The sequence below is a fragment of the Nomascus leucogenys genome, chromosome 4 (genome assembly GCF_006542625.1).
Source record: "Nomascus leucogenys isolate Asia chromosome 4, Asia_NLE_v1, whole genome shotgun sequence".
Lineage (NCBI taxonomy): Eukaryota > Metazoa > Chordata > Mammalia > Primates > Hylobatidae > Nomascus > Nomascus leucogenys.
The window spans coordinates 147,229,365-147,255,030 of record NC_044384.1 but is presented as its reverse complement, the minus strand read 5'-3'; the positions used below and the strand labels follow the sequence as shown (position 1 = coordinate 147,255,030).

Genomic DNA, 25,666 nt, shown 5'->3' with positions numbered 1-25,666 from the left:
CGGGCTGTGTGGGTCACTGTGGGTTACTGAGGCAGGGTGTGGAAAACACCAGTTCCCGGAATAAGTAATTAGGAAAACGAGGCAAGATGATTTCCACATGATACCAAACCAGCTAATCGCTTTTGCCTATTTAAACTGTGGCTGGATCCATGGGAACGGGCTCTGGGGGTAGAGTTAATCAAAATAATTATTTGACTAAACTGGCAACTGCTTAACTCCTGGATTAGTTAATCAATCAGGCAATCCCAGGCTTATCTAGTTGTATGGGAAGATTCATAATACCCAATAAAATCCTCCCAAGGTGAAAAACATCACATATATTTTTCTTCAAGAAATGGCAATAACGTCTTATATTCTAGATAAGTGTTATTACTCAGAGTAACCGGAGGAGCACGCTTACTGGTAGGCCAGCTGTGCCCTGGGAATCCAAATCCCAAAACTGTCAATCAAGGAAACAGATATGTATGTTCAGACACTAGAGATACAATCTGAAGCCTAGAAATTACATTTAAGAATGCTTCGCAAGAACAATTTTTTATTTTTTATTTTGTAATTCACTTTGGAGTTTTGATTTGTCATGCTGTTTCATACTCAATAATCTTCTATCTCTATTTTCAACTTGCCAAAATCTCATGATTTCTACATTTTTACACGAAAGCAATTTTTCTTAAATAAGTAATATTTGTAAGAATCTTGTGAAAATCTTTGTGCATTTCTCATCTTATTTAGACTGAAAGTGCTCTTCTATAAATTGGAGAAAGGCTTCCTGAAGGAGTCTGACTCTAGCATCCAAGGAACTGGAGTTGCTTTGGGAAGATGCCAAATTCATTTCCTACTTCAGCCAGGGGCACTGAGTCAGAATTGAGGAAACAGGCCACGGGAAGCTACAATGTAACAGCACAACCTCCATTGAGGCTTCTCGCACACGGTAAAATTAGAGCACCCTGGGGGGTTACTTAGTGTTGCAAGTTTAAGTAGACACAAATTACAACAAATCTGACACTCTCTTAGGGTCTAAGGCAATCAAGCTTCCCATAATGTCTGTTTATTGATGAAATTTCCAGTGATACTTCAGAGGAAATACTGTTTAACACAGTTTCCCAAACCTCTGAAAACAGAGGAGGGGAGAGGCAGAGCAGTGATAGCAATGCACCATTTGCACTTACAGGAGGAGATGGTTAACTGGTTACTTGTGTGAACTACCTATCACATACATGCCTTTTCTCAGCATTAAGGAAGACATATCTTCTGGCTATTCTTTTGCAACCTGATCACCAAGATCACCCTAACAGCATTATCCTGGTAAGATATTTTTTGTGTGACGTCAGCTGAAATACCTGTCTACCTTCCCAATCTCTCTGCTTGTCCCATTAGGAAATAAGGGGCCCTTTTCTGAGTTGTAACCACAGGAAATGTTCCGGAATCACTTTATGGTTTGGGTATTAATAGGAAGCAACATGAGAGATCAAAAAGGGGAGAAATCATAATTACAAGATAATTGTGCACCTCTGCTGTATTCCCATTCTGTTTTACGTAAGAAACTTCTGGAGTGAGTGCTTGATTTGTGAGTGCAGATGTCTGAGCTTGAACCCCAAACTTACTTCCTCAAAATTTCCAAGGGTGTGATCTGATATTTTCTTATGATTCGGGACATTCTGAGAAGAGCTTGCTGACAAGAATAAGATAAGGTTCAGAGAAAGAAAAACGAGCTGTGCAGTGCTGTGGGTATAAATTAGGAATTGAACAGGAGAATCTGCCTCAGATGAAATCGTTCGCATGCCGCCAAAGTGTGGTTTGACATTTGACAACAAGACTCATGACATTGGTTTAAAATTCATGCGCGCTGAAGGGAGACTTCAAGCTCTGGTAGTGGATATTACAAGGGAGAACAGGCAGAAATTAAAGAAGGCCATGAATATATAGAACTAATTTACTTAAATGTTTTTCACTATAAAACAATGTGGGGTTGAAAGCTAGGTAGTAAAATTTCCTGATTCTGCAAATGGCTCGAAAATGATTTAAGCCCTAGAAAGAACTCCTACCAGGGGCATCATAATTCCAAATGTTGACCACGTTAGGGGACACATCGCCACTCACATGGCTCTCCTCCCAATTTCTCACTTCATATCTATTACTGTTTAGAGGTTATAAAATTTATCACAGGCAAACCTGGTGCATTACTCAAATGTAATCTATAACAAACTATTCTGAAGCATACCTACATCTATTCTAAAAAGCTAGGGATAATACTTTTTATGCCTGTTTGATTTGAGATAAAGTTTCTTTTCTCCTCTTCTAGATCCTCTTTAAACTATTATGCTATGCAATATCAAATTTTTTTAAGATTTACATCAGTTTAAAGATATTTCATAATTTATTTTTCATTTCAATCTTTCTTTAGTTTGTTAAGGTTTATAGATCCCAAATATGAATTTAGACAATTTGGTTTCATTGAAGTTTTTTCCCAAATTATTCTCTTGCACAATAGTTTATAGATAAAAAACAAATAAGAAAATATACTAAATGATACTCTTCTCAGAAACGATAAAATAGTAACATTGGAAAAATAAGTCAAGAAAATATTTATACCAATTTTATTTTTTTCATAAATAGAATGTTTCCGGTTAGTTTTGAGAAGAAGGTGGCAAACATTTGGAAGAATAATACAAAATACAACTAGGTGATTTTATTATTTGTTTCACTTTTTTTGTTGCTGTTATTGTTGATCACACGCCAAGCCCTGCACTAATCTTCTAGCCAGAATTTCTATTTATTTATTTATTCATTTATTTATTGAGATGGAGTCTTGCTGTGTCACCAAGCTGGAGTGCAGTGGCGCGATCTCGGCTCACTTTAACCTCCACCTCCTGGGTTCACGCAATTCTCCTGCCTCAGCCTCCCAAGTAGTTGGGATTATAAGCAAGTGCCACCGTACCCAGCTAATTTTTGTATTTTTAGTAGAGACGGGGTTTCATCATGTTGGCCAGGATGAGCTCGATCTCCTCACCTCGTGATCCGCCCACCTCGGCCTCTGAATAGCCAGAATTATTTTAATTAACCCTCACCATAACCTTACGTAGGTATTTCAGGTATAGAAATGAGGAAGCCGGGGCTCCTGTAGATTAACTCATTTAAGAAAACCACACCTCCTTCAGGGATAGCTGCAGTTTGCCTCAGATTTCTCTCATTCTCTGATGTTAACGACTATAATAACTTGCTCAGCAAGGCTGCGGTCCTTAAGAGCGCTACGGCTGTGTAAACTACCCCGGGTTACACATACCTCCGAAAGAATTCTTAATCCCTGACTCCAAAGATTAGTTCAACAAGTTGGGCCCAGCTTGGGAGAACAGTGGAAGCATTGTTGCTGAAAGTGATTCACAGGTCTCCGTTTCATTTAGCCCTAGCAGGATCACTGCCTTATGCTCAGAGAGACTATGATTGAAAAAAAACAAAACTAGCAAACTAAGAAACCTGAGAGAAACAGGGGCTCCTATAATAATCCTTGCACAGAGTCTCGCCCTTCCTTGACCACCACCGTGGCCTCCTACAGACAACTGGGTGGTGACGGACTCCCCAGGCCGTCCCCATTGAGCTTCTCTTCCACCGTCCTCCTCTTTTCTTGTGAACAGTCACGTTAGTCAACTGCATTTCCCACATCCAGCGCCTGATTGACCTGTCGGGCCGTCATTCCGAGTGTTTGTTCCCCAGCCACTCTCTGCTGAGCAAGTCCACCCTGACTGCTCACTCCTACTGCTACTGCCATCCTGGGCACAGATTCTAAAAGCAGAAGCTTTGAAGAAGGTGTGTGATCTTCTTCCCGGGCAGTGACTTCTATTTATGGTTGTATTCATTCATTCATTCATTCATCATTTGGCTACTATTTAGTACAGAAGTACCCAGCTACTCTGCCCTAGGACATTCACTCAGCACCTAACTTGGTCTATCTGAAGTGAGTACTATAGAGAGAAAATCACAGGTAGGGGGACTCAAAAAATGAACTAAAATAGGAAGGAAACCAGGAGGCAGACAGGGAAAGGCGTGAGAGGGGATCAAAATTTCACAACGACCATGCATTTCTGAAGAGAGGCCAGAAAAATGTTCTATAATAGCATACACAACTATTAAATTTATGAATTATTTAAGGTGAATAACCTGAATGTTAATAACTAGATATTAAAAAAACTTATGTATTAACCTGAAAACAATGTAATATATAGTAAAAATGTATAAAACAATACTATTTCTTGAAATTTGTTTTATATTTAATTTAAAAGCGGTTATAACCTTCAAAAAGCCTTCAAAATTATCCAAAAGAAACAATAACCATTATTGACTTCCAGAGATAGATTAGAAAAAGCGCTATTATAAATAGATTGATAATTGAATTAGGGATGCTACATTTTGTACTTCATATGCCTACTATATCATCATTCGGCCAATTTAATTTGCCTTGAAAAGAGTTGCATGGCTCAATTGATTTTTCAAGTAAGTTTTCCACTCTCAAAGTTACTCTGCCAAAGCCTTATTTAAATCTGTACGCCACTTGCAATTACAGATACAGTTATGTCAACAGAATAAGGCATTTTACTCTGCTTAATTCTTTCCAAGATGGAAATGAAAAAAACGAACTTTTAGGAATTGGTAACGTTTTCACTTACCATAGCCGATGGGTAATGAGATCCTCCAGGTGCAGTCTAAGTTGTTGGGGTAAGAACCTGGGAAGCCGGGGCTCAGGATCACACCACCCAAGGTGCTCAGCGTCCCTCCACACGTTGCTGTTAAGTGGAGAAGATGTCAGTGCTGCAGGTCCGCACTTTCTCCCTGGAATCTTTGCTCCAACCTGCTTCACTCAACTATGCTGAGAAAGAGCAAGTCTTCGGAGCTGAATTCTGCCCCTCATTACAGCACACGATATAATGCTGTGTGCCTTAGTTATCTACGAGCTGTGCTCTCCCTCTTGACAGTGAACTGCTTTAGAATAAAGACCATTTTTCAAGATCCACCTTCTCCTCGTACTCAAAGGCTCCCAGTAAAGATTAGTCCATCTAATGTTTGCATCACAGTCAGGCATCAAATAGACTTCAGTGTACTAGCTGCTATTCATTGAGAGGTAGTATTAGTCCCTATTTATTGATTGCTAACTATGTGGTACTTACTGTGCCTAGATAAATACATTGCATAGGTTAACTCGCATAACAACCCTGAAAGGATTACCATTCCCCTCTTACAAATGAAGAAACCAAGCCTGGAAGAGATTAAGAAATTTGCCTAAAGTGACATGCCTGGTAAACAGTACAACCAGAAGGTCGTTCCAGCTGCGTCTGGTTCCAGTACCCAAGTTTCAGCCAGGACACATGACTGTCAGATAGCTTTTCAATTTCGGAATGCAGCTAACTGCAACCACTTTCTCCCCAGGAAATATTACGCTGTGAGAGAGGGTGAAATAAGTTCATGCGTCTTGCCTTATCTTGGCGACTCACATGTTTTGCTACCATATCTGAGGTTGGACTATAAAGAGACACAACTGATTTTACAGCAAACATGCCCAGTGTTAGAAGATGAAGCATTTGAAACTCCAATCTTTGACCATTTGTAAAGTATTAAAATAATTTCTTATATTCCAAAATTAATGCAAATGATGCCACTTCTTTTCAGGAAGCCCACAGGGAACGGCTTTATTCTAACAATGCTCTCATTATTCAAAATATTTTAAACAAAATATTTTCTGGAAGCCCTCTTTTAGAGGTCCCCTGGGACCTAGGTGAAGCCTTTTTCTTTTTTAATCTTCATCAAGACTGAAATACTTTATTTGTAATTTAATATGAGAAATAGCTAAAACTCAAGTCTAGTGAATACGGTGATTGCTCAAGCCAGGGCACCATATTCTGGATTTCAAAAATTGTATAAGTTGAAAAATATGAGTTACAAACATTTAAAAGTGTATTTTTGTGGTGTGAGTCATAATTCTGGAAAGTCTTGGACACCATCAATGGTGTTGCTATTTGAAGTATGACCTCTCAAGGCAACTTCTTTGTGGCAGAGACCAGGCATTTGCAAGGCGAGGCTCCCATCTGCACTTTGTCCATGCAGCTGCTGACTGTGCGGAAGACACACCAGCAAATCGGAGCGGCATGCCTAAATACATTTAGCAGTAATACCCTTTCCCTTAGGGCTCATGTGACCTGTAGTGACACCAGATATGTATAACTAACTGTCCGAGGTGTTAAACCAGAACAACTCCGCCTTGAATAGGAGCTGGATAAAATAAGGCTGAAACCTACTGGGCTGCATTCCCAGATGGTTAAGGCTTTCTAAGTCACAGCATGAGATAGAAGTTCAGTGCAAAATACAGGTCATAAAGACCTTGTTGACAAAAAGGTTGCAGTAAAGAAGCCGGCTAAAACCCGCCAAAGCCATACGGCCACGAGTGTGACCTCTGGTTGTCCTCACTGCTACACCCCCACCAGCACCAAGACAGTTTACAAATGCCATGGCAACGTCGGGAAGTTACCCTCTATGGTCTAAAAAGGGGAGGCATGAATAACCCACCCCTTGTTTAGCATATCATCAAGAAATAACCATAAAAATGGGCAAAGAGCAACCCTCAGGGCTGCTGTGTCTATGGAGTAGCCATTCTTTTGTTCCTTTACTTTCTTAATAAACTTGCTTTCACTTTACTTTATGAACTCGTCCTGAATTCTTTCTTGCACAAGATCCAAAAACCCTCTCCTGGGGTGGGGATGACAACCCCTTTCCTGTAATACAACTACAGGGAAGACATGAATGAAAAACGCCGAATCAATGACAAAAAAAGGAAAACAACAGAACCAGTACATGTGGTATTACTAAAAAGTTCCTTTTGATTTTACATGATTTTCACACACACATGCAAATGGAAATTATAAAATACAAACACTCATATATATCTTCAGCTGAGGACTGAGGCAGCCCTGCAGGAGGGGCTGGCCCAGGACCTCAGCGTAGACAGCACCATCAACATGGATGTCTGTGTCCCACACAGACCAACTCTCTGTGTGATGGGAAACTGATCGTGGGCCTGACCACTGGGTTCATCTCCTGTCAAACACGCAACTATCACTGAATTACTTGAGAGCTTAGTTAAAACCATAGTAATCCTTTGTTTTTGCTGTTGTTTATCTTGAAAACTACAAGTCAATAGATAAGCATAAAAACAGAGCTCCCAAAAGATGCATATCCATCTTTTCTTCCTTTGTGACTTTTTCTTAAGACAGAGTCTTGTTCTGTCGCCCAGGCTGGAGCGCAGTGGTGCAATCTCAGCTCACTGCAACCTCCACCTCTCTGGTTCAAGTGATTCTCCTGCCTCAGCCTCCCCAGTTGCTGGGATTACAGGCGCCCACAACTGCAAATATGCCTGGCTAATTTTTGTATTTTTAGTACAGATGGGGTTTCACCATGTTGGTCAGGCTGGTCTCGAACTCCCGACCTCAGGTGATCCACCTGCCTCGGCCTCCCGAAGTGCGGGGATTATAGGCCTAAACCACTGTGCCCGGCCCTTTGTGACATTTTAAGGCGAGTGGGCTTGCCATGTCTTAGATTGGTTCAGTGTCCATCTCTGTGTGGTCGTCACGTGGCAGACTGAGTTCCTGCCTCCTGCCTGGGAAGCTCCCTCCATGTCAGACCCTTTCTTACAGGTAAATAGCGTATTTAGAGTTATTGGTAAATACAGTTTTTGTAAAGGGAAAGGAGTTTATTTTTATAAAATGGCTAGGGACCTTATATTTTACTGGATTTATACATCTTATTTGGTGTGAATTCCTGGTTTTGGGGGGAGAAAGAATATACAGAATTTTTACTGAAGGACACAGACACACCGTGCTGAAGAGCCGTGTGATGCAGTGTGACAGGGAGGTCCTGGGCCACCTGCTGTGACGTGAACTTCACCCAGCTGTAGGGCCCTAGAAAACTGTGAGAGCATTCTGGGGCTTGCTATAAATATTCAAAATAGTCCATATTGGTAAAGTTCTGAGAACACTGCTTGGTATGTTAACCTCTAGAGCAGTGGTTTTATATACGTTCTCTTCATCAGTACTTGTAGTTTTCAAAATTAGGTCATGGGCTTTCCAGGAGCTCTTAAGTAAAATATTATCTCTCTACGGACTTCTCCTCCCACAATTCCCCAGTTTGCAGTAATCTAAAGCTAACGGCTACAAAAAACCTTTCGATCTCTAGAATCCGTCTTTGAGACGGATGAAAAAACTTGTATACCCTGTAAAGAATTACAGAAGTTGACGTAACTTCAACATGTGCTAATATTCACAATGTTAAATAAAAGAGAAAAGCCTATTATATTTTGCAAATATAAGTTAATTCTTTGAATAAAACATCCCATTATGTACTACAAAGTGACAGCAAAGGCATATTATTTGATTCAATGCCTGCTTAGAATTGATTTCATTGTGAAGTTTAAAAAATTTCAATTCCTGACTTTAAGGGAAGGCTCTTCATTTAAAAATAAATAGGCAGATAGATGTTCTGTATGAATCAAAGGCAGTTTTAATTTTTTCCTTTTTTAAATTTTTTTTACTTTTTCCTTCCAAATCAAGGCTGGGATTTTTTTTTTTTTTTTTTTTTTTTTTTTTTTTTTTTTGAGAAAGAATCTCGCTCTGTCGCCCAGGATGGAGTGCAGTGGCGCGATTTTGGCTCACTGCAAGCTCCGCCCCCCAGGTTCACACCATTCTCCTGCCTCAGCCTCCCGAGTAGCTGGGACTACAGGCGCCCGCCACCACACCCGGCTAATTTTTTGTATTTTTAGTAGACACGGGATTTTACCGTGTTAGCCAGGATGGTCTCAATCTCCTGACCTTGTGATCCACCCACCTGGGCCTCCCAAAGTGCTGGGATTATAGGCTTGAGCCACCGTGCCCGGCCAAGGTTGGGATTTTAAACGTCTGTACAAGTAGCTCAATGTTTTTAGCTGACATGTTAATCTAGACATTTATTTTTACCAAGACATAGCTTTTAAAAATAAGATACTGGCCACTAAGGTATACTTTTCATTTGTAAGCAAATATGATATCGTGAATATAACATAAACAGGCATTCTCTCCTGGATGAGACTATCATAAAGGCTGAAGTTTTGTTTGTTTTACAGGTTTCGTGCAGTTTTATTTTCCTCTGTACACAATTTCATCTGCATCCCATGCAAGGCAGTTAAATTGTATATTACTAGAAACCATTGAATACCTAAATTTATTTGAGATGTGGAGAAATTAGGCTGTGAGAAGAATGGGTAACAGACAGTAATTACCTTGCTTTACTTGTGGGTACCCACACCACACTATGCTGAAATGAATGTGAATAGCTCCCATGACAATTTTAAGGCTATTCTGTGGCCTTCGGAATAACTAATGTTCATCCATACAGAGTTGACCACTTTCTCCTGAAACACCATTTGGCAGTATGGCATGCTTGAGGCTGACTGTCTGGAGATAAATGGGTTCTGAGCACACCCCCAGCAATACTTGAGTGTTGGAAGACTGTGAGGAACAATAAAGACAGTACCCCAGAAGTGTGACTGTTATAATGATCCAGGCTCTCTGATACTCATTCATTCCCTAGCCATTCTTTAATTGAAGTTCTTGAGTGTCTGCCACGCGCTGAAGGTACAGGGGTGGGTAGTGCATGTCTCTGTCACCAAAGCCTTTGGGGACTGTAGAAGGGCAAATTAAACAGCAATGTCACTACAGCTCTGCAGGAAGTAAAGTCAGGCACCTGCAGGTGGGAGCCCAGACAGCACTGAGGAGGGGACACCCTCTCCAGTGCAAAATTCAAGAGGGTGCCTAAAAAACCCTCCAATAAATATTTTAATGCAGTATTTGGAAAAAATAAAAAGAAAGGCAGAAAATCTATGATGAACAAAATATGAAAATTTTAAATAAAGACAAGATCAGTACTGCCGATGTTTCCTTTTGCCTCTTTCCTATGATAAAGTTGGAGTATGGCTGAATACGGGAGCTGTAGGTTAGGATCCCACGGAGACGATAATTTAGGAGGGGACTGTGCCATCTTAAAGATGGGGCATTGCAGCTAAGAATCACAGGGGAGGATACACTCACGTGGAAGGGGTGACAGGAGTGAGAAGTCACTTGGATTTAGGGAGTGAGGGAGAAATTTAAAGTAATACCCAGATTTGTTGTTTAGGCAAGAAAAAAAAAACAAGAGCAGGATACTGCTAATAGCATTCTCAGAGGAAGTAGATCCAGGAGAACAACAATAGGTTTGGAGAAGCCAATCAGCTTGTGGGTTGGCGGTGTGGAGTGTTAAGTAAGTGACCATGATCCTGCTGAGACAGTACCTGCAAGGTTGGATGGTTGACAGCTACAGGTAAAGATTTCTGAGTTGGGCTACAACAAATAGGTGATGGGTGAAGCTGGGGGCCTGAAAGATGGGGAACAAAGGGCACCCTGACATCACCAACCTTTGTATTGAGGGACTTGTGACCACCACCTGCAATGCTCCTGGCATCATTAAACTCCCATCACATCATCTATGCTAACAGTTTAGGGAGTCTCAAGGCATTAAATACAGGTCTGGAAAGCTTTTTCCTAAAGAAGTCAGCTGATTGTGACTCCAGGAGTGCACCCACAAGATACTCACCGGGCTGTTTGCAACATGAAACACTCCATCACTCCATCAGTAATCTCTCATTCTGAATTTTGTTTCTGGGAACTTGTTTTTTCTGAGGCTAAAGGTGTATACAGAAAACTATTCAGACTTTCAGACCGGCTGCATTCCTTCTCTGCCACAAGTGAACAAACCGGCCTTCTGACACGCATGTCATTTTGGTGTAGGGCCTTGAGCGGGCAGTCTTGCCTCTGGTCTGTGCGGGCTGACCCAGACACACTGAGAAGACGGAGTTGACGCATCCAGTGGGGAAGGTACAGGTTAAACTCGTCATTCTGCTCTACTGCATTATGTGCTATGATTATATAACACCTGTTTTAAAACTAAGAAATTTAGAAGTGCATTCTTTGACCCCAAGAGTAGAGCAGGCATGTTCTTCTCAGTGTGTGCACAGCAGCAGAGTTACAGAAAGTGCATCCTTACCAATGCAGAGGGGAGACGGATAGTTCCAACGGCGAACGGTCCCTGGCATACAGGAAATGTGAGAACGGCCCTGTTTAAAAGAAAACAAAAGAAAATACATATAACTAAAAACAGAGTACTTAAGGATTAAATGTTTGAGAATATCTGCATTTTTTCCTTTCTTGTTTTAATTATATTTAAAAATTCAAAAATTGTGAAGTTTTTACTAATGATTATTAATGATTCACACTTTGCACCAACATAGAAAAGTATCCATTTTCACCGTGTTTCTTTCTACTAAAAACAAAATCTTGCAATGTCCTTTTGACCAGACCATAATTTGACCTAGCTCCTTTCTTGATACTTAAGAGTATTGAATTGGGCAAAATACGCATTTTTTTTTTCATTCGCCAGAATTTATAGCTTGTGGCCTAAGAGGCTGAAAACAATTAGAAAGAACTAGGTGGTGATGAGAAGGCCAAAATGTCAGCAATACAAAGTCTGCTTATGGAGAGCTAGCTTCGGTGGTTGTCTGTGGTGACAGGTCACATGACTACCAGGTTCAGCAAAGCACTGGGTCGTTTCTTATCACAGAAAAAGGAGACTTCACATTCATTTCCTCACTAGACATCCTCACACATCACATCAACCTGCCTGCAATGAAATTAGCCCTCATCACTCAGGGTCTCTTTACCCCGTAAATACATGAATTTTCCACTTTCTACTTTAAAAAGTCTGTTCTAGTCTTTCTCATTGAAAGAAAAATCAAACAGTAGCAGGTTAAATTCAAAGCTGTTTTGTGCTAACATCTCTTTCACAATAAAAGAGAGGGAATCCATGAGACCTCTGTGTGCGGTCTATTTTTATTTTTTTCCTGATCGTGATTTGGTGGCCTTATCAGCCAGGTTTGCTTATCTCATAAATTTCCATTTGTCACCCACAACTGGCATAGAGGCAATTGAAAAACACTATTTAATGTGTGTTAAATAATTCCAGCCACACTGGGAACGCGTCAAACAAGCATTTGCACTAATGCAGTTATCAATGGCAAACCGATTCCCTAAGCTCTCAAACATTTCATACTCAATCCACCTACCCCAAACTAACTTTCTCATACCTCTTGATATTTTTAAAAGTAGTTACAGTAAAGAAGACTATATTTAGTTTTACAGAAGATACTCCAGGCAATTTTGTGCTGCTGGCATTTATACTCCCTGTATCCCCATTCTCTGATGCATTAAATTATCCTTATAAATTTCTTTCTGAAACAGGGAAAATGTAGAGTTCAAAAGTCTCAAAAAATTTTCATCAGAGGACACCAATAAAATGGTCATTTATTACCAATCTTGTATTCTGCTATTGATTTTGCTATAAACATTTCAGATGAGCGATTCTAGCTACAAGTTTTCTAATAAATCAAAGCAAGATAGGACCCTGCGGATTTATTTACTAGTTTTTACACCAACGGGAATTTTCTTTTTTGTGTTTTAAAAGATGGTTAAAACAAGCTGAGAGACGATGGAAGTCATATATCATTCCAGTATTCAGGATTTACTTTCAGCGTGTGATGTCATGGCAGGCCCCTGAATCTCACTAGGCATATATATTTATAGACACTCACGTGTGAACTATGCAAGGAACAATGCTTTTCATGACTAATATGTAATTGATGCATCTGTTGTTCCAAATATATTAATGTGTTAGTAAAATTGTCAGTTGTTAGCAATTAAAAAAAAAATCCAGAATCCTTTTTTGCTCATGTGAATGACAAACAGCAGCTTGCAAACTCAAAGCTTGGCATTGTTTGTAATGAAGAAAAGAAACACAGCTTAGTTTGCATTTGAAAAACAGAGCTAATCAACAGTCTGACTGGACTGTGCAGAAGTGTGTCCACAGGACTGTGTCCCTAAGCAGCATATTCAATAATCCATTATCAGAAATTTCTTTAGTAAAGAATTATTTCTATTTGCTTCTCTGAGAGCTGTCATAACATCACTTGTATAAGAACAGCAACAGAAACTGCAAAGTCTCACCGTCAGGTAGAAAGAAGATGAACATCCACGAGCAAGAGCAAATATGAAAGTTTGGGAATTTGAGGGAGAATACGTGAAACATGTTATTTACCTAATTTCAGGTAATTATAAAGCAAGCCCTGAACAAGGCACAAAAATAGCATGTCAGTACAGATTGAGGTGTCGCTCTAAATGAGATCCTTGAGATATGAAAGACAATTCTTTTTTTTTCTTTTTTTAAGACAGGGTCTTGCTCTGTCACCTAGGCTGGAGTGCAGTGGTGCAATCTCGGCTCACTGCAACCTCCACCTCCTGTTTCAAGTGATCCTCCCACCTCAGCCTCCCAAGTAACTGGGACTACAGGAATGCGCTACCATGCCCAGCTCATTTTTGTATTTTTTGTAGAGATGGTGTCTTGCTATGTTGCCCAGGCTGGTCTCAAACTCCTGGATTCAAGCAATCCTCTGACTTTGGAATCCCAAAGTGCTGGGATTACAGGTGTGAGACACTGCACCCGGCCTAGGATAATTTTTCTGACATACCATGTGGATCAGGAACGTCGTGTCCTAAAGATTCAGCCTGAATAGCCTGAGTGTGTTTGGTTACAAACTTACTGAGGTGGCTCAGCGTTCAGGAGTCCTTACCCGCTACAGTTTCCACTACAGAGACTCTCGTTCTGCCGCCCACCTTTTCGCAGAGTTATAATTATTGTGGTACCCACCAAGGTGGTGTTATAATGTAAGTTGAGGCTTTGTTCTTATGAAGGTGGCTTTATACATTGATACTGCTTTCTAATAACAGCAACAATACTTTTCCTTTACTAAAGTGTGCCAGTTATTGCAGAGATATTTTCTCTAAGCTGAAAGCATACATCACACGGTACCCATGTCCCACGGTTGATCAGGAGTAGTGAGATTTTGTACATAAAGCACTTGGTAATGTACTCCTTTAGTATTCAGTATTTGCCAGCCCCTGTTCTTGCTCTTAACTTGATTCAGTGCTACATAATATTTACCCCAATGTACGTGAAGAAATTGAATTCCACACAATGGTGTTATTTCACTGCTGTAGTGTTGTGACTCTGCATATAAGAACATGGCTAAACAATTTTCCTTTAAAACCTATCGGTTTCAGTGTCATTATAAACATAGAGGTAATATATTCTATTACCTGAATTAACTGAAGAGCTGGAATGTCAATCAACTTATATATTTCTCCTGACTTTAGAATATACACATTTTGATTAACAATTTTTATTGCTGGCAGGGAGAATTATATAATAATTATGCTAAGTGATAGAAACTATTCTGAGAGTAGGCTTACTCATGGTTAAACTAGAAAATATTAATAATAAATAAGAGAAAAATGACTACTCTTGCCATACATTAGGTTATAAATCATTCATCAAAACTTTTATGTAAAAAACTCTTGGCTGGGCACAGTGGCTCACACCTGTAATCCCAGCACTTTGGGAGGCCAAGGCAGGTGGATCACCTGAGGTCAGGAGTTCGAGACCAGCCCAGCCAACAGGGTGAAACCCCTTCTCTACTAAAAATACAAAAAGTAGCCAAGTGTGGTGGCAGGTGCCTGTAATCCCAGCTACTTGGGAGGCTGAGGCAGGAGAATAGCTTGAATCTGGGAGGCGGAGCTTGCAGTGAGCCAAGATCGAGATTATGCCACTGCACTCCAGCCTGGGTGACACAGTGAGACTCCCTCTCAGAAAAAAAAAAAAAAAAAAAAAAAACCTCTCTTTATACAGAAGATAGTAAAAGTTCATTTAAAAACTTCTACTTATTAGTTTTCAAAACTTACTTAAATGTTTTATTTTGGTGCCTTATCTACCTAGCCCAAAGAGGGCATTAATGATGACTTATACTGAATGATGACAACAGTTTGCCGAGTAGGACATGCACATTCAGAAGCAGATTCAACTACTGGCTGCCAGGAGAGGACTTTCAAAGAGACAGTGTTGATATTTTGCCCCTAGAATGCTCTGTGCATAGTTATTGGGAACACATACATTTTGAAATAAAACAACTGTAAAAAATAGAATGCTTAGCTTTGAAAGAGTGCTTTATCACTTAAAAGCTGTTTCCAAATGCTGATGAAGATGACCAACATGCATGATTTAATATGAATAGTATGATTCACAAACTGAGTGAGGAAAACCAAATTCACTTTCTGGGTACAAAGTGAGGGCTTTGGCTTTAAGAGAGCTGCACAAAGATGACCGTGTGTGTTAATCCTGAGCACTGAGAAGAAGGATACCTGCAGGGTGTACCCGGGCTCACACTGGAAGGACAGCACGTCGTTCACCATGTACCGATCCCCGATTTTGATGCTGTTGCTGGGGAGGGCTGGTTCTTGGCATGCGGCAAGACCTACAGCTAGAAATGCAAAGACAAATGCTAGAAATTAAATGATGTAAACAATATTCTTACCATTTGAATAACCAAAGTTTCTTTCTATTGCTCTCCTTCTGTAGAAATGAACAAAGACTTCAACTCTTTCTCTTGTTATTCTACCAAGAAGAGTTTGAGTACCTTTAAATCAGAGCTATGAGTTAATTCTTAAAAATTAAATTATCAGCGAGGCGTAGTGGCTCACGCCTGTAATCCCAGCACTTTGGGAGGTCGAGGCGGGCAGATCACGAGGTCAGGAGATCGAGACCATGCTGGCTAACACAGTGAAACCCCGTCTCTACTAAAAATACAAGAAATTAGCCGGGCGAAGTGGTGGGTGCCTGTAGTCCCAGCTACTTGGGAGGCTGAGGCAGGAGAATGGCGTGAACCTGGGGGGCGGAGCCTGCAGTGAGCCGAGAGCACGCCACTGCACTCCAGCCTGGGCGACAGCGAGACTGTCTCAAAAAAAATAAAAAAATAAAAAACAAATAAAATTATCTTATTTTCATTACATAGTGTATCAAGGCTTTGATTTAAATAACAAAATTTGTTACTTCCACATTGAGTATAAAAGATCTCAACTTCAATATATACATATTGTAAAAAGTCTCTTCAAAAATTGTTTTTTTATGATATGTAAAACTCCAGGATATTGTCCTCTTACTTTTGTTTTTCAAGCATACTGAGCAGTCTTTATAAAAAAAAATTATGTGTGAATCTGGGAATTCTGTTCTTCTACAAAAAAAAATTAGAAAAAATATTTTATATTCAATCTCTCTCTCTCTCTCTTAAAGATAACAAAAAAGGATCTCATGAACAGTCTGTTCTTCATTAAACAGAAACAATATTTACAGAACCTAAAGCTGTAATCCTGTACTTTCCTAGATGAATTGCATTCAATTAAGACACTCTAAAGGCATCATATAATATTGGAACTCAGCCTAAAGTATCAGATAAACTAATTCTAAAACATTGAAACCTCTCTGTATAAATCCTTATCATAAGAATAAACAAGATATACAGCTATCATATTTTGTAGAATCAAAAATTGATTTGGGTTTGTCAAAAGGTACAAACTTTCCATTATGAGATGAGCAAGTTCTGAGGATCTAAAGTGTACAGCACTGGATGTTGATGGATATATTAATTCCATTTAATTTAAAAATGCATTTGAAATGGTGCTAAGGTCTTGTTGAATATGAATAATTTATTCCATTATCCTAACATGTCATGAAGAAATAGTGGGGAAGGGCTTCTCTAGGTAGGCCAGCTTCACATTCTTTATGTGGCCTTGGATTCACACTTTAGTTCTTGTACTTCACAGCAACAGGAGTGAACTTACCAGATTACTTAATTGACTGGGACTCTCAGAAAGGAAGCTGGGGTGGAGGAGGTGAGTAGGACTTTAGTTAATCAGAAGCAAAAAAAAAAAAAAAAAAAAAAAAAAAAAAACCACCCAGGAGAACAGGTTCACGCTGGGGCAGCCCCATGCTAGTGGTGCCCAGGCACAGAGAGGACGCAGCTGCCTGCACTGCCCATGGGGCTGGTCCCCACGTGGGGCTCTGCCCTGAGGCCAGTCGGCTTTCTCTGCTTCATCTGCTTCATGCCTGCTCCACGTCTCACCAGACTTCACTTTCGGAAAAAGAAAAAAAAAAGCACAACTGCAAAGATAAAATGATTAAGAACTTCAAAACCAGCGGCCACCAAGCACGAGACCCAGTGTGACTCACGCAGTGCCCGCTCAGGACGCAGCTCTGGGTCGAAGCTACAGAGTCAGCACCAAGGTCAAGGGAAACCCTGGGTCAACCCTGCACGGCTGTCACCGTGCCAGACGCATTATACTAACTCCAGTCCCCACCAGACCCTCATAGCCAAGCTCCTTGGGTCTGATATTAAACAAAAGGCAAAGTGAAGTCAGCCTGGCTGCACAGTTGCACAGGTCAGTGTGTCCGTGTATATGAGCCTGACCGCTTGGGCGTGTTGAGCTAACAGTACATTTCCTCCACTGCCTTGATGTTGGAGCCTGTAAGAGATGTGTTCATCAGTGCCGACCCCAGACCTGCTGAGTCGCAGGCAACACCATCCCAAATCCTTCACCAGCTTGCCGAGTGTTTCCCCAAATCTGAGAGGGTGAAATGGAGAGAGAAGTGTCTCCATTTTACAGTACTGAGATTGTTCATTTGAGAATCCCACGCTAGGGAATGCAGGTCAGAATGGAAAGCAGTGGTACATAAACCAGCTGAGTAATGTCAGGCCACAGAACCCACTGATTCTGTATAGAATGAGTAGGTATGAGGAGTGCCATGGACTTTTTCTAAGTTGAAATAGATTTTTCCTTAAATGTCTGTCTTTTTAGAAGCATGAAATACCATAAGCATTAAGCAGCAATGTATTTTATTCCTACCAGAGATTTTCAAGCCATTGGGGCTTTACATAGAAAATAAAACTGCCAAATATGAAAAAAATATGTACAATCACTTAGGCCTTTAACTTGTTTTACTAATGTAAGTCTAAAATCTTTTGTTTTAACTTTAGAATATAGATTACTACATTTAAATCCCATCCTTTCTTTCCTACCACATATTAGCAAGGTCATCTACCATACATCTCTGAGTTTTTTATTTCCCTCTGAAAAAAACGTATACTTAAAATACTAGGTACACTTCTAACTACAGTCGGGAATACTAAAAATCTACTTTAGGGTGAAACTAAGTCATCCTCATTCTGAGATACTTCAACGACACACCAGGTGACACAGAATGAAGAATATCGATTACAAAAACAGGTTCCAAATATCAAGAAAAAATATTTTGAAATGAAAACTGAAACATTACAATTCATATTAAAGTCCGGTCACCAAACTTGCACGTTTTACCCATAAGACATGATGTGTTTTTATTTATTATATGTTGATTTATATGCAGTTATTACATATTGATTTATTGTCATTTTCTCCTTTCTTCAATTCTATTCAATTGATCCTCCAGGAAAAAAAAACTTGCATTTATGTCTGGCCTTTAAGGAATTATAATTAATTTATAATTAATTATAAACAAATGAATAAAATAAAAACACACAAAAATACCATTTTGACCAGTGTTTAATATGGCCAGACTCAGGAAGCAGTTCTATGCAGAGCACAATATTTGAAATGTAAAAAGAACCATCTTTTCTTCTCCCTTCACCAGTGTCACTACACATCCAGCATATGTTAGCAGCTAAGAATGCAAAGGGATAAATACCTGGCATGTGTAAAACTATTTTTCAGCAATATTATTTAAAGCTGCTATTATATTAAACGGAGTGACAAACTGCCTAAGTGATTGATATGATCAGAGCCCAAGCATTTACCATACGTTGCATTTCGCTCATAAAGATGCACTAATTTGCCTGCAACTAGGAGTAATTCAGGTCACTGTGAGAACAGTGTTTTTTAATTTTTAATTTTTTTTTTTTTTTATTTTTGAGACGGAGTCTCACTCTGTCTGTCCAGGCTGGAGTGCAGTGGTGCGATCTCGGCTCACTGCAAGCTCTGCCTCTCGGGTTCATGCCATTCTCCTGCCTCAGCCTCTGGAGGAGGTGAGACTACAGGCGCCCGCCACCATGCCCGTCTAATTTTTTTGTATTTTTAGTAAAGACAGAGTTTCACTGTGTTAGCCAGGATGGTCTTGATCTCCTGACCTTGTGATCCGCCCGCCTCAGCCTCCCCAAAGTGCTGGGAGAACAGTGGTTTTTTGTCATGGATCGGGGAAAATACTGCAGACATTTTTGTGTCGGTAAAGGTGTGTCAGATGCAGGGGCAGAAGACAGCTGGGCTTCACAGACAGGACAGTGGTGGGGATGTTAAAACAGGGCAAGAGTGGAGCACAGGAGAGCTGTGAGCTTTTTAGGAATGCGGTGAAACTTTTTGAGAGAGAAATCATCCATCTACAGAATGGCTCCGAAACAGCAAAACCAGAAAGGAGGTGGGGGAGTGTAGACAATAACATAAAAGACAAGGCTGTGAACCTTCTGACTTTAGGGGACAGAACGTCGTCTACTGATGAATTTTTGGTAGAGAAAAAATTAGACTATTTATATTTATTCACTGTGTTAGTCAAAATGTGAAACAAGTATGATATGATAGGAAGTAGGCAGGGTGGTGTTTGGTAAAAAATATGAACCGTGTAGAAGGTAAGCTTGAGTCCATACATGTATACATAATTCTCTTTTTAGATTTTTAAAAAGAATCATGTACTTTAAAAAAAAAAAAGAATTTTAAAAAGAATTATGTATGATACTTCCTATCACATCATCTTTGTTAGGCCGGGCATGGTGACTCATGCCTGTAATCCAGGCACTTTGGGAAGCTGAGGCAGGCACATCACCTGAGGTCAGGTGTTCAAGACCAGCCTGGGCAACATGGCCCTGAAACCCCGTCTCTACTAAAAATGCAAAAGGTAGCCGGGCATGGTGGTGTGCACCTGTAGTCCCACCTACTCGGGAGGCTGAGGCAGGAGAATCGCTTGAACCTGGGAAGCAGAGGTTGCAGTGAGCCAAGGTCACACCACTGCACTCCAGCCTGGGCAACAGAGCAAGACTCCATCTCAAAAAAATAAAATAAAAAATAAAAATAAAAAGAGAATGCTAATCCAAGTCTCCCTTTCCTGAAGCGTTTTAGAAGAAAGATGTTTGCAATGATGAAACTGATCTCTCACATTGTCAAGCCAGGGGTAGCAGTATCATATAAATAATGGGCAAACCTATAGAAATAGACATTTATAAGTATTTATTTAGACACAAAACATAGGTATCTAGGAAGACATATACAAATAAAAAGAATTATTTATTCTTAAGGCAGACTAAAAAGAAGTCACAAAACATAACTATGATAGGAAAATTCTAGATTAATTTTCCAGAAGCAGAGATATTTGGGAAAAAGTAAGCTGTCATATCGTTTAGCAAAATTTTCAAGAGAAATAATTTCTAATTCTTTCAAATCATAGCATACATATGCTTTATACCATAAATGATAATGTATCATATGGGATGAAGCAATGTTTCTTTAAAAGGTAGTTCACAGGGCCAGGCACGGTGGCTCACACCTGTAATCCCAGCACTTTGGGAGGCCAAGGCGGGTGGATCACGAGGTCAGGAGCTCCAGAGCAGCCTGGCCAACATGGTGAAACCCAGTCTCTACTAAAAATACAAAAATTAGCCAGGCGTGGTGGCACATGCCTGTAATCCCAGCTACTTGGGAGGCTAAGGTAGGATAATTGCTTGAATCCAGGACGCGGAGGTTGCACTGAGCCAAGATCGCACCACTGCACTCTAGCCTGGGTGACAGAGCAAGACTCCACCTCGGAAAAAAAAAAAAAAAAAAGAAAGAAAGAAAAAAAAAGGTGGTTCACAAACTATTAGGTCGGCTATCACTTTTAATGGCAAAAACCACAATTATTTTTGTGCCAACCTAATACATGACTCTGAATGCCCAGGTGCCCTGATTAAATGTGAAGACAACATAAAGGTAATTCTCGTGCAATCTGAACATTTAAAAACACTTAAACAAGAAAGAACAAAACACACGCAGTGGGAAAGGAGGTGGGTCTTTTGTACTAAAGTGTTTTGTATAATAGTATCCATGCATACATTTTGTGTTCGATTCTAATGTTAAAATTTGGACATTTACAAATATGCTTCTATGTAAAATTGCAATTAGATGTAGAATGTAGCAAAAGAAGTTTTTAAACCCCATGAATCTAGCCTGTGAAAGCAAAGAATATAAAACACAGCCATTAAGAAGATGAGTGTCCTAATTTGACCAAAAATAGTTTAATGGCTTCACCTACCACTGATCATAAAATGTGAGCATTAAGAATCAGAATATAACAATCAGCCTCATCAGGTCCCTGGAATTTACTGTAGCCATTTTTCTAAATCCATCAGGCAAAATTCTGAGAAGAGTTTGCTTAAATCTTCCAAATGAAAATGATTTTAGAACACATGATAAACATGCAATTTTAATCAAATACTTAAAACAGGACAAATGGGACTTTTGTAGATATTATGAACTGAAATGACCTTGGGCAATTTTTCTCAATTGTGCATGACTGGCAGAGTGTAAGGTTTTCAAACATCACAATTAGAAAAAAAAAAAAAAGATATTTCAAACTAGAGAGCTCAAAACATCAAAGTTGATAAGCAGAGAGTGAGTGAAGCAAACCCAAGTGAAGAGATTAATAGATGAGTGGCATGAAACAGGGTCAAGAAATGAAAATACAGACACATACAGACACCTGAGTATTCAACACCCAGGTAGACCACGAACACTGTGTGGAACATAAGTGGTCATTCTCTAATTTTGAAAACAACACAACTTGTTGGCTATAGTGTTTATTGTAATTAACTAAATAATTATTCTTTGGCACACAACACGCAGATGAAAATTCCTCTTTTTCTAGATGCACATAGGTATGGTACACCCTAACACAGAGGTGCTGCTGATTATTTTTGTAAACTCTTAATTCGAAAAATTGCATTAAAGTTGAGATAATGTGCTGGAACATGGGTGAAGAAAGAAATCAAGTCACCCAAGGAGACATCATGTGAGCCTAACCATGGATGAAGTAAATGTCAAATGCCATGCTTACAGACAACTATAAATGTGTATCTCTGGACCCAGACTTATATTCCACACTGTGTATGGAGTCAGTAAGTCTTCATCACACACACACACAAAATATATATATATATATAGGGAAAACGCCATCAATAACATAGTACCTTACGAAAAGAAAAGAAACTACTGCTTTATTTATCATCTGGGAAATTTAGATTGTTTGTAGAGGTAAAAAGATTTTGTCTCATCTGTAAACCGTTGGCAGCTTTGACACATATCATAAATGCTATTTCTATTATTTCCACTTGTTACATCCTGCAGTCTCTTCAAAGCATAAAGGAATGCATGTCTGGTGACAAGGGAAGTCACAAAATACCTTTGGGGGAAGTAAAATGTTCTCCCTCTCTCAGGGGCTCACAAATTATATTAGCATTTTACTGGGGCAGAGAAACTCTGCAGCGATGAACTCTCATCAAGTTTAATACATGGTTTCCAAAATTTCTCTGGTCACAGGACTATTTTGGTCTGTCTACCATCCACCAACAACCTGGACCAGTATCCTCACACATTGGCAGATGGTAAGTAATGTATTCAAGGTCATAAACCAGGAAATGACACAGCCTCTCTATTACACATGCTTAGGAATCATGAATCTCAGTGAATTACAGACTCCACCCCAAACAGTACAGCCCTGTTGACATGCTAGGAGAAACCACAGGGGAAAAGTTTCAGGACTTTGGATTTGGCAATGATTTTTTTATATGAGATCACAGTCACAGGCAACAAAAGGAAAAATATACAAACGTGACTACATCGAAAATGAAAAAGAAAACAATGGAGTGAAGAGTCTACATTCTGCTGCTAAGTGAAATAAGCCAGTTACAAAAAAGACAAATATTGTATGATTCCACTCACATAAAGTATCTCTAGTAGTCGAAATCATAGAAAAAAAAAACTGGAAATGTGATTGCCTAGGGCTAGCGGTAGCAGATAGACAGAATTAGTGTTTAATGAGTGTAGAGTTTTGCAAGATGTGAACATTGTAGAGATTGGGTACAAAACAATGTGTATATACTTAATGCCACTGAACTGTACACTTAACAATAGTTAACATGATGTCATGTTATTTATATTTTTGTCACAATAAAAAGGACTGGAGAGCCCACTGAGTCTAGAGCTAGAAAGAGCACAAGTTTGAACAAGGCACCCGTGAGATACGGCACAGTTTCTTTTCAAACAGCCTGCTCAGCTTCTTATTCTCTAATTCCAAGTACCCCCCACTTTCTTCTCCTTTTCTTCCTTCTGGTTTCGCTACATGCCCAGACACGCCACAGCCCCAGCTAACATTCCTTTCCTTATTTGAGAATGGGCTGACTCTCTAGTCCTCTGTGGATGACCCCTTCCTCCTCTCCCCTCTCCCCATCACACGCCCACCTCATCTAAGAAAGTTTAAATGTTTAGCCAATTGAGTCTAAATAGTGCGGTCTGACCCCAGCCAATGGGGAAAGGACACAGGTGCAGCAGTTAGTGATAAAAGCTTCTACTCTCCTTTGTTTGGGGTGCTCTCGTGGCAGCCAGCCCTGCTAGAAGCACCCTTCTGCGCAAAAGTACATTTGCTTTGCTGAGAAATCCTTTGTTTGAGTGCTCGTTTTTCTTTATGACTCCGAGTTTCATTTCTTTTTTTTTTTTTTTTTTTTTTTTTTTTGAGACGGAGTCTGGCTCTATCTCCCAGGCTGGAGTGCAGTGGCGCCATCTCGGCTCCCTGCAAGCTCCGCCTCCCGGGTTCACGCCATTCTCCTGCCTCAGCCTCCTGAGTAGCTGGGACTACAGGTGCCCGCCACCACGTCCGGCTAATTTTCGTGTATGTTTAGTAGACACGGGGTTTCACCGTGTTAGCCAGGATGGTCTCGATCTCCTGACCTCGTGATCCGCCCGCCTCAACCTCCCAAAGTGCTGGGATTACAGGCGTCAGCCACCGCGCCCAGCTCAAGCTTTATTTCTAACAGTACCTCTAATTTGTGCTTTACCCTCCCATAGCACAGACTATACTGCATTTTAAGTCTTTTGTTAACAGGTCTCTCATTCTTTAGCATGAGCTCCTAAAGATTGATGACTATCTCCAAGGTCTTGAATGGCCATTGTGAATTTAATTTTCAATTAATCCATGGATCATGCACAACTGTAAGAAATACAAAGCAGTTTATAAATATGTGAACATCAAAAATTGTTCACGCATTAAAATAGCGAATCATGTAAGTTTTTCTTTAAAATGGACTATCAGAAACAAGATATGATCACAGAATCTATCCCTGATTTCTTTAAAGCATTTTCCCACTGATTAGACATTATTACCTAATAATTACATCACATGAAAACAAACAAGTCAACACACTTTGGTGACGAACTAGTTGCCACATGATTTAGAAATGCCGTAATAAAGCGGGCACACAATGTTGAACCACTGAAGGATTCTTAGCAGGATATAATTAATAATCTGATCAAAGTGACATTTTGGAGTAAACCTGAGCATGGTGTTGTGTTGAAAAAAGTCAAGGACAGAAAGATCACTTGAAATTTATGATTATAGTTCATGAGAATGACAAGATTTGGGGGAACAGATATTTTAAAATGAGAAATAAACAAATGCCCTAACCAGATAGTGTTAAAAAGGCTTGAATGCCAATTATATATCCCTCATAAAGTATCGCATGACTTCCTGGTGAACTGTGATAGAAGCCCTCTGGGAAAGAAAGTTTTTACTTGATTTTTACTTATTCAACAGGATGTAAAGAATAGACAACCTGGTGAAGGAAAGTGGGGGGACTCCAAGCAGCCCAGCCTGATTTCCACTTCAAATACTATTTCACTTTTTAACACTCAAAATTTTACTCACCACCCATCTCAATCCCACTTTCGTGTTTAAGTCCACTCCCCTGTGTCTAGAGCCTTGATCAAAAGTATGACAGGACTGAGGTTTTCATAAATGATTAGTTGGTGGTTGGCTAAGTCACAGAGCCACTAGTCATTACTTATTCCATGTCTAGAGTCTTTATTCCCTAGTTACTTATCGTGAAACATTTGCGAGACCTACTGTAGAATAGAGAATTCTTTCAAGTTTTAACATCCAAGAGATAAATTCGGTAGAAAAACATCATGAATTCTAAAGCTAGTAAGAATATTCTGAAACCAAAGGAATGATTTAGAAAAATAGAATAATCATAATTTTCAAGTGAGCACAACTTGTCAATGAGACAATATACTTCTGTATCTAGGTCTCTGTTGAAATACATTCTCTGTAGTATCATCCTTTAGATTTATCCATTATTTGGGAATAGAGGATATATGTGTGCTCAGATAATGCCAGTTTAATACTTGTTAAATATTTTGCATCCTGTGTCTCTATATTTGGGCTCAGAAACCCACTGTGACTCAACAGTTTTCCCTTTCTGTAGCGTGCTTCTGTTTCCAAAGCCTAGACTTACCTAAACGATATTATAGTTAATGAAAGTAAACTCACTCAAAAACTAAAGGATCTACAAAATCCTAAGAGTTCCCTTATGCAATAAATCGAGCTCCTTGCCTTTCTA

The 25,666-nt window shown here is 39.7% G+C and overlaps 1 protein-coding gene across 1 annotated transcript in view; it reads right to left on the bottom strand.

Annotated features, from left to right (window-relative positions):
• The window catches only part of CSMD1 (CUB and Sushi multiple domains 1), a 2,090,842-nt gene that overhangs the window by 209,263 nt on the left and 1,855,913 nt on the right, over nt 1-25,666 (bottom strand). The window contains exons 38-40 of the mRNA XM_003271406.4: nt 15,348-15,466; nt 11,089-11,158; nt 4,659-4,775 (exon numbers count right to left, since the gene is read on the bottom strand). Coding sequence (XP_003271454.2) covers nt 4,659-4,775; nt 11,089-11,158; nt 15,348-15,466 — 306 coding nt within the window. The remainder of the gene's footprint in view (nt 1-4,658; nt 4,776-11,088; nt 11,159-15,347; nt 15,467-25,666) is intronic.